Genomic DNA, 10,005 nt, shown 5'->3' with positions numbered 1-10,005 from the left:
CAGAGTCTTTATTGTTAATACATTTTGTCAATAAACGTGCAGTAGTGGGGATGTATCTCAGTTACGTCTTATTCACGCACGAAGCCGTCATGTGCTCCATATACAGCTAGATCGAGAGCCCGCTCTTCATTATATATTTCAAAATTTGGATGACTGGTGGCATATATTTTCGCATACTGGCGCCATTAGTATGATTAGTTAAACGTCAGGCTATTGCAGATGCACCATTTAAAGATACATCATGAGGGAAATAGATTGAATTTCATCGCGTTACGTTGAGCAAGCTCATGATACTGGTGTTATTCGGCTGTAAATGAGGTATGTTTACTTATTTGTATTCGTTTCCAACAGAAAAACAATGCAGTTTAAATTGATTAGCGTAAATGCATTAGAATTAATATATAAACAAAGTGTATACAGAGATTAGGTATAGGCTGTGGACTTACTATTGTGTATATTCCTATTCAATTTGGGTTCTGTTACTTGTGGTAATTATTCTAGGTGGTGGTTTTAATATTATGCCCTGCACTTATAACAAATCAGTCAATTGACTAGACCAGTAGTCAGCTGGGTGCAACTGATATTTCTAATCACATTTGTGACATTCTAGTCAGAAATAACTCTGTTCTGGTAAAATACGACTAAATAGTCAAATATGACTAGAATAACAGTTGCACCCAGCTTACCCTATCACTAAGTAATTTTGACTGATTTGTCTTTAGAGTGTGGAAACATTGCCGCCCTCGGACCTAGCAACGCAGCTGTAGCTAATAGCATAAACCATTAAAATCGTGTATATATTCTGCTTCGGACCCCCCCCTCCCGTTTGGCCACAATCATTTATTTTTTTTTGAAAGTCGGTTAATCGTAGCCGCAGATCTTTTTTTGAAATGTAAATTTTACCATATTCGTGACAAAGGATACATTATGCCACTTGTTATTAGGAAGAGACTAATATTGATATACAGCGTGGAATATATATTTTTTAGAATGTAAATTAGAAACTGCATTATTAATTAGATCTGTCAACATGGTCACGATGCTACAAGCTCTAATAATGTGGTTTGCCCATGAATGTTGGTTTAGCTAGTTTATATTCGATATCCCCCATATATGTAGTCATTTATTGACATGATGAATATTGTATAATGGCAGATGTCGATCCTGACTTCCATTGTATTTTCTTGTGGCTTGTTAAAATCTCTAAAAATGAAATTGGACGCAAAGGTAAAGACATTTATATTTCTTTGTTAATGTTTATTACTAAATTGGCCTGGACATAATTCTAGTTTGTTATATGGATACTTATAATTGCAAGAATAAACTGTCGTCAGGAGTACAAGCAATAATATTTACATTTCTCAATTGCAATGCAGGAGGGAGAACAAACTTTGAATAGTTACGAACTCTGTTCAACAATAGACACCTGTATACGTACATTAGGCGTATATATTGACCCTTTACAACAATCGTTGTCGAAAATTTAAACTGGTTGCAACATGGAAATGCATGGTAATTAGTCATCATTTGAATATGACTTGGGAACTTTCAGAGGCAATGGTTATAAAATGAAGTGACCAAAACGTCAATTGTCAATCAACTGTTGGCCAATTATACGCGGTCTTTTGGTTTCAGCAGATCTTCATGTAGACAACAACCATAACATCAACAGATTGCTCCACAATGGACAACCGTTCCGAAAACGATGACGGTCCGAAGGAGAAATCATCTCCGAGGTCGTCACCGAGTTCGTCGGCAAGGAACTATTCGAGGACCTTCAAACAGTTCGTGAGCGATGTCCGTGTGAAGTTAAAGCTCCGAGGTTTGGAGGAGATCAACGATGACCATTATCTACACAGCATGGCATCGGCAATCAGGAAAGGGCTCCAAGCAACCAGTAGGAATGACCAACAAGAAAATCATGAGGTATTTAAAAAAATTGGTTATTTGTTTTTGGATGGGACCCGTCTTATTAAAAAAGGCTTTGATTTTACTTTCTCATCTTATTTTGCCCCTATTTGTTTACCATTGTTTTACCAATTAAGATGCACTCATATGTAAATGGGGTCTGGAGACCGGCCTCCCCCCAAAAAATAAGACAAGGAAAAGATGAAGAAGAAAGAAAAAATAAAGAAAGAAAGAAAGGGAGGGAGGGATCGAGGGAGGGAGGGAGGAAGTAGAAAGCAAAATAGAAAGACAGAAAGAATATGAAAAAAGGAGAAAGGGAAATAAAAGGAAATGGAAAGGAATGTAATTTCATACAATTTTCGGAATAAAATATCTACCACAAAATTAGATTTGGATTTTAAAAAATATCTTACTTTTTTTCTCTCCCGCGACTCAGTTTTTTCTCTCACTCTCTCTGGTTTGATTTAAACTCTAAAGTTATGGTTTAAATTTGGATATCAAAAAGGTCACAATTATTTTCAAGTGATGAAGAAAAAAAATTAAAAGAATGAGAGCAATATAGGTCTACCACAATCGTAATTCCTTTTAAAGATAATATGTCACATGTTCCCTCTTACGTATTTCCCTCTTTCCTTTTCCATGACGATTACAATTTTGATTCTATTTATTTGGTTCTGTTAATCATAGGAATGTCTGGAAGATGGGGATTATTGCGAATTTGACGAACGATTGATCACCATAGAAACCAAAACCAAGGTAGGCTTACTTCTTCTATTAACAAGTACACATGTATAACTAAAGGACAATCCATCCCAAGTGAACATTCTTCAAAAAGCATCAAGAAAAGATAGAAAACCAAATATTCAATGGTGTAGGATTTCACACACACACAAAGAAGGCAATATTTTTTTTAACATTGTAGGAAAGAGATATCAATTGTGATTCGAAATGGCCGCAGTGTATCGTTTTTATGTCGGGAACTACTGTTCCATAAATTTTGATCCGCTATAATACATGAATAAAATGTCATTTTCTAAAAATGTTTATTTCTAAATTAGTATTTTTTCCTTTCATGAGGGCATTAGTATATTGATATGATATATCAACACCCCCAAGGGTAGAAGTGGTTTGGAGAAAATCACAATACCTGATAGTTGAGTACATTACATGGTAAGAGGAAAAGTTGTCTGTTTAACTTTTTATTGCCATATTCTGATCACCAATTGCCAATTAGAGATTTGCATAATCTTACAAAATTCTCATTTCTCAAACATTGAACTTTATCTTTCATTTTCTCTTGTATGATACTCTCATTCTTTTTTTCTAACCTCACACAAATCGTGTTATTATCATCAAGATTGGATTCCTTTTTAAGCAGTTGCATTCTTTAGGAGGGTGATATTTGGATGTCTCCATAGTGACTAGACAATCATTCATGTTAATGCTTATGGTGTCAACGTGCATTATTGTGTTAATTGTTCTTTTTTTAGGAGTAGGAAAATAATTCGTACAGGGGACCACACAGTGAACGTTTTGCCTGAGGGTCATGTGTGTTAGGGTAGTTTTAATATATTCCATTTCACAAAACAATCTGAAATTTATTTCGAAATTAAATTTGGTTTAAACATCAGGATTTTAACTCTACTTTCACTGAAAACTATAAAGCATGCTGGGAACCATGGCCTACACTTAATAATTTCATTTCTTGGTAAATTTCGTGACATAAATGTTTTAGATAATTGGTGAAAATATTCATCTTTTTGGTGGGTATGCGTGATAAAACCAAATATCAATCAAAATCAAATCCACACATTATGTGGTATCGATACGATCTCATAATGAGAACACCGATGACAATAACAGTAATTGTTAAACGTCATTGTTAGAAGTCCCTATCACTAAGAATGAAATTAGAAGGTTCCACCGCGTTGGTCGCCCTACCCCATGGACAACAGATGGATCACAAACAAAAAGGTGTTCCGCTTGCTTTGAGCATGGACCTATAGGACCATGCTTTGAGAGAGAACAAGGCAAAAACACACCCCATTATTCATCTGCTATCGTGAAATTTATTTCATATCGGACGTGGGTGAAAATGCTTGTCTCTAAGCAACGTTCTCATAACATCTCTAACTCTAAAATGGGCACTGGTGAGCATCGTTGGCATATACCTTAAAATATCGCCAGGAAGAGAAAACATTTTTGAAAAATAATTTACTGTTATAAAAGAAGGAAAACATTGTTTTGAGATGATAGTATATATATTTTGACCTAATCATGATAACAATTGATTTGAAAGTGAGTTAACGAAATATGAAATGAAAGAAATGACAGTTCCCCTATTTCTAAAATGGGGGGGGGGGGGGGGGTCCGAGTTAAGTCCAATGCTGTTACTCGGGAAATGGATCAAGACAATCAAGTTAATATTTCTTCATGTCGTCGTTAAGGGGGTTAGGGGTATGACCAAAGTAAATTTTTGTGATAAAAGCGCAAGTAAATTTTTTGAAATTTGATTGAAAAGAATTTAAGAAGGAATCGAAGTCTGGGAGGCTAAATGATAATGGTCACTCATTTGAATATAAAATGATGCGAACATACTGATTAAAATGTTAATTTTCATAAATAGCAGTGTAAGGATTTTTTCTTTCTTCAAATTCTATAGGAAGCTGTATTCAGATGCTACGCACCTAAAGTCTTCGGAGATCTAAGGACCATGCTGGGTATTTCATGTCGAGAATACAATGAATGTCTTGAAAAAGAACCGTACCTACAGTATAAAAGCAATTCAAGAAGTGGACAAATGTTCTTCATGACGTAAGTTTCATTTATCCCTTGCATATTGGTTGGTATAGGAATGGCCTTTCGGCTAGTTAGGCTGCACAGTGACTGCCTTGTTTTTTCTCCGTTGCATTTTACATTTTATTTACTTTTTTACGATTTAAGCGATCTTTGATTGAAGAGAGACAGCCAGATATGCATGGTTCTTGTTATCTCTATCGAAATAAACATTTTGTAAAGAATCAAATATACACAGATTAATTCTTCCTATCATGTACAACCCCCTCCCTTGGGACGCGGTATTTTGCAACCAGCAAACTTTCTTTATTGTAACTGCAATTATAGTTAACCCAAACTGACTAAAATTTTGCATTATCAAGTCGCCGCAACTTATGATTTAATTGACAGATTCTCTCTGACTATGTTCCCTTTCCCGTTCCCTTTCTCTACCCCCTCTCTCCTCCCACTTTCTTATATTTTCAGCAATGATAAGAGATACTTTCTGAAGACAGAAAGCAGAAAAGACGTCAAAGTTCTACTTCGCATTCTCCCTGATTACGTCACGCATCTTACGAAATACCCTCACTCACTACTTGTTAGAATACATGGACTTTATTTTTTCAAGCTGCCGGGAAAGAAAGGAGTAAGTAAAAATGCTTTGGAAATCACCCACATCCAGTAAACATGAACTAACAGGGCCGGAATACCCACCGGCTGCCCAAACACATACTCACAAAAATATATTTGAAAAACCAGTTAAAGTGGGCCATTTTACGCCATTCTGCATTTGGAAGCTTTGGTATTTTGGTTAGACATCTTCAACCCCCCCCCCAAAAAAAGACATTCTATAAGCGGTCTCGTTATTTTATTTTATTTTATTTATTTATTTATTATTATTATTTTTTTTTTTGGGGGGGGGGTTGACAGGTTTGAGAGTCTCGTTAAAAAGACCGGGAAATCGAAATGGAGACCTCTTGCCTACCCCCATTTCCTGTGAGCCCGAGGTTTATAGTGCTCGCCCCACCCTCTACAGTAGTGAATTACTTAATGCACGTACACTCCCCAATCTACCGTAAATGGTAATGCAAAATGACCCTTGTTAGTAATTAATCCCTGTGTGAGATCCTTCAGTTATATTTTCTAGTTTTTAGAATTGATTTTCTCCAGTTGCCATGCTAATAACTGTTTTTATTTTCACAATGCCATGTAGAATCTGATGATGATTACCTTGTGTGGGGTTTTATTTTTATTCTCTTTTGTTTGTTTTGTTTTTAACGTCAGAAATTCTTCACTGTGATGCAGAGTGTATTTCCACCAGAAGAGGGAAATAACAGGTGAGAACGACGAGTCTATTTTAGGAAGAGTTTAAAAATGGCCCTCCATGCAATAGCTGTAGATGGTCACAGGGACCATTTATACCCCCCCCCCCTGACCCCGTCCCCTAGATTGTCATTATGCTTGCTACTACTCTGATAATTGCCCTCTTTTCGCATACGAAAAATTTCCAGAGATTTAATGTCAATAGTCTTTTACGGAATCCTTGTTCCAACATTTAACAGTGTTCAAAGTTATTTGTCAGGGGGCGGGGGCTAACAATGAAATTAAATTACACAAAATTGATCGTGGTCTTCAAGAATAACGTCGAAATATCAGAATAAAAAGGCATGAACTGACGGGATTAGACATCGTATTAGAGGAAAATAACAATTTATTTCTCAAAACGTTCTTTGACGTGGATCTCGGCCTGGGATGGGACAGCAACCTGACACCCCCTAGTATGATCCTTTACCATCTTTCCTCCCGATATATTTGCAGCTGTCGTATTTTGGAAGAAAAAAGGTAAGAGGTAAAATATATCTAACATACCGGTAGAGATATCACATGTACAATACTGAATCTTAACCACGAGATCATTTTATCTTCTAATGAACAAGGTGCAGTATTACTCTCCCTATAGATATTTCCATCAATACCACATACCTATCGTAACTGAACAACACAATAATTCATTTATTTAAAACATGTTAGGGTTTTTCGTCTGAAATTCTTATTCTTCATTTCTGTTTTCATATCAATTTCTCAAGGTATGACATCAAGGGTTGTGTGTTGAACCGGTACGTGAAGCCAGAGAAAGCTGGAAGCCAATATGTTACCGTCTTGAAGGATGTCAACTTTGGTGATCAAAAACTGCACCTCCGTGAGTGATCATTTTCCTAGTTTTGTTTTAATATCTCCCCATACTTATCACTTGAAAGCAGGGCGAAGTCACAGGGATGGGCGGTGTCGATGATTTTTTTTTCAGTTTATGAAAAATAAAAAAAATTAAAAGTCAGAAAAAAAATCTTCAAGCTATATATAATATGCAGTTCATTGACAATGATCACCAAACATTAAGTAATGATCCAATTGATAATCAGAGGTTGCGTCACAGATGGGGACAGGGGCGATCACCTCCAGTAATACTTTTTCAATTTTGAAATGAGAAAGCGGAGAAAAGGAGACAGAATGACGAATAAAGAAAAAAAATAAAGAAAGATTGTCATGAATATTGAAAGAGTGTTAATATGCTGGGTTGGGTATAACTAAATATATAAAACAAACATCCATATTTTTCAAATAAAAAGAAAACTTCACGAGGGCACTCCTCGCAAACGGTACTTGCATTGCCTTTGATCATTAACATTAACATTTCATTTCGTTTTATTTTTTTATTCAAAAAGTTAAACAATTTATCTTGTGGCTTATTATGATAAAAAGTATATTCTCTTTGGTTCCAGAGAATCAGAGGGAATGGTTTTTACGACAGGTTGATGCGGATGTCGAGTTTCTGAAGCAATTTAACATAATGGACTATAGTCTTCTGATCGAACAGAGAGCTCTCCACTCCGTCGAACAAGCGAACGGTGGAGATCTGGCTGACTTGGTCATCAGGGTCAGAAAGTAAGTTTCTCGGTTCTATATTCCACAATCGGAGGCAGATCCAAGAATGCATACAAGATAAAGCACATGAATCTCCGAAAAATCCTGACAAGCAAGAGAGGAGAAAATATTGTGGGTACTCGAGAAGACAATATATTTAGGGAAATATGTTGAGGAAAAAGTAGGTTTCTATTCTAAATGGGCACATTGGGAAAAAGGGGCATAATGTCAATTCCGGAGCAGAAGGGGGCACTTAAACCCTGCGCCCCCGGATTCTTCTCTTTTGACAGCTTACCTTGTTCGTCTTGAGAAGAAACGTTATTTTGGGCGATTAATTTGTTTTCCATTTGCTTAACGATATTTTTCTGTAAGTAAAATTTAATAACTTTGTGTTTTTTGTGTTTAGGTCAACACGAAAAAGAAGAACAAGACCTACGATTGATGTCATTAATAACCACCAGAGACCTTCATCAACGACAGGCTCCAATGCAGGAAGTACAGCCCTGGATGACACGGTTGAACTTCCAGGAACGGTAAGTTGTTCCGGAGATCCTTCCCTCGATGACGACATCCCCGATAACCATGGAACCAACGTCCAGTACAACAAGAATGTGAAAGGAAACCAGGAGATGTCCAAAGAACTAGAAGACTTCGAGCTGGGACGAGTCCACAGTGACTCTTACAAGGCAACCGCAGAGGGCGCTTCGTCACAGACAACGCTTCAAGAACACAACCAAAGACTCCTCCCAAACGTACACAATGCCATCCACGTTGTTGATGGTGAAAAGGATCGTTACTTTGTTGGAGTGATAGACATTCTTGGTCAATATACGTTGAAGAAGAGGATGGAAACCATGCTGAAGTCATGCCTTGCTCCAAGGACGCCGTTCTCTTCGGTAAATTCCGAAAAATATGCCAAACGATTTAAGGATTACATAGCCGCGCATACAGAATAAAGGTACGAAATCGCCCATAATCAGGTTTTACATACAACGGCATTGTATATGTTTCACTCAGCTCTTTTTTTTTAAAATCAAAACGATGATTAAGCGAGAATATAATGTGACTGAGGATGGAATGATAAATAAATCCTCTTTATCATAGAATCTGTCAAAATTTTTATCTCGATCAAGCAAAAGGTATATCACATAGAGCAGATGACAATAACAGAACATTTTGTCAAACTATTAAAAGTACGACCTTTCTTGTTGGAAATGATGATTGTAACGACTTCGCCACACTTAAAAACTTATTAAAATAGAATTTATTGTCAGACCATTTTGACTAGTATGTCTCGTAAGTAAAAGGCAAAGTATTTTTAACAAATGTGATTGCTGTGCTGTGCGACAATACTTCCCATATTTCCCCTCTGTTTAGCAACTCATTCTGCGAACGATGTGAATTACTTCAGTTATCATGACCTATATTAGGTTTTGCGTTGTTGAGAATAATTTGTTTTTATTCAAATAAGAATGTTCAAATGTTTTGTTGTCGTGGAGTTAACTTGAATCAGGTGTGTTGTAATGATCAGTGTGTATAAACTTCGTGTGATTATCAAGTTCTACTTCCTCTCTTTAATTGCGAAAAGGGAAAAGGTTTGCCCAGTATTGCGTTAAGTCTGGAAAGTCATTTCTGTTGTTTAATTTCCTTATAAAACAGCGTATGAAGTTAGCAACACACTTTGTATTACATTTTATTCGCAGTTTTGTGTGGAAATTCGTCCATGAGACACAAGTTTTATCCGATATTTTACCCAAAAAACTTTTATTTTTTCTTTAACGAATAATATAAGATCCTATTAGAGCCAAGGCCTTTTTAATATATGAGTTTTACTAGCAGTATAGGTGCAAGCTGCAGCTCAGTTCTCAGCATAATCTGGTATTGCAAATTCCATTTTCATTTTGATATGCAGCTCAATAGTATTTTAAAAAATGGTGCAATCAATCGAAAGTATACAGGCCTTCATCTATAAGTTTGTAAATGATATTTTGCATGTTTTGTGTCATATTATTTAACTTATTTGAGCTTATCAAAATGTAACCGTCGTTTTTATGTTTTATTGCATAAATAAGCATGCAATTCAATTCAGAGCAAATGGCTGTGTATGCCTATGTCTTCTTATCATTTGAATACATGGTATTTGGATCTCCGTTTATTGTGTGAATTGAGGCATGGAGTATTTCCCAAAGTTGAATATTTTATATTCCTCTTGTGTCATTATAAACGTTTGACTGTGTTTGAGAAAGAACGTTTTCAAAATAAACATATCTACATGTTTCATCTTATTAGAAGTTTATTATAAAGGTTTTTGGAACAAAGTTTTTGGTTATTCATTAGTTGGTAAATTGTTTATCTGAAATTGTTGATATGGGTGCAATTTACCAAAATGAATAATACAAT

At 35.9% G+C, this 10,005-nt stretch overlaps 1 protein-coding gene across 2 annotated transcripts; it reads left to right on the top strand.

The window, feature by feature from the left end:
• On the top strand, nt 1-9,627 carry LOC121428651 (phosphatidylinositol 4-phosphate 5-kinase-like protein 1). 2 transcript variants are annotated; one of them, XM_041625426.1, is made up of 9 exons: nt 1-318; nt 1,639-1,926; nt 2,596-2,664; nt 4,571-4,722; nt 5,170-5,329; nt 5,968-6,020; nt 6,771-6,883; nt 7,464-7,626; nt 8,012-9,627. In XM_041625426.1, exons 2-9 carry the CDS (start codon nt 1,684-1,686, stop codon nt 8,559-8,561), a joined length of 1,503 nt encoding a protein of 500 aa, XP_041481360.1. In that variant the 5' UTR covers nt 1-318; nt 1,639-1,683; the 3' UTR covers nt 8,562-9,627. The 2 variants fall into 2 exon arrangements, with proteins under 2 accessions (XP_041481360.1, XP_041481361.1); XM_041625427.1 differs by having other exon boundaries at nt 1,636-1,926.
• Nucleotides 9,628-10,005: the final 378 nt, after the last annotated feature.

The sequence above is a fragment of the Lytechinus variegatus genome, chromosome 15 (assembly GCF_018143015.1).
Source record: "Lytechinus variegatus isolate NC3 chromosome 15, Lvar_3.0, whole genome shotgun sequence".
Taxonomy (NCBI): Eukaryota; Metazoa; Echinodermata; class Echinoidea; order Temnopleuroida; family Toxopneustidae; genus Lytechinus; species Lytechinus variegatus.
The sequence above is the reverse complement of the archived record's forward strand: the minus strand, read 5'-3'. Positions and strand labels throughout refer to the sequence as shown.

What these genes read in the sequence shown, in the direction of transcription:
- LOC121428651 (XM_041625426.1), top strand. Translation starts at nt 1,684, where the DNA reads ATGGACAACCGTTCCGAAAACGATGACGGTCCGAAGGAGAAATCATCT. An exon ending in CCATAGAAACCAAAACCAAG is followed by an intron (nt 2,665 to 4,570) that starts GTAGGCTTACTT and finishes CAAATTCTATAG; the next exon opens with GAAGCTGTATTCAGATGCTA. An exon ending in CCAGAAGAGGGAAATAACAG is followed by an intron (nt 6,021 to 6,770) that starts GTGAGAACGACG and finishes CAATTTCTCAAG; the next exon opens with GTATGACATCAAGGGTTGTG.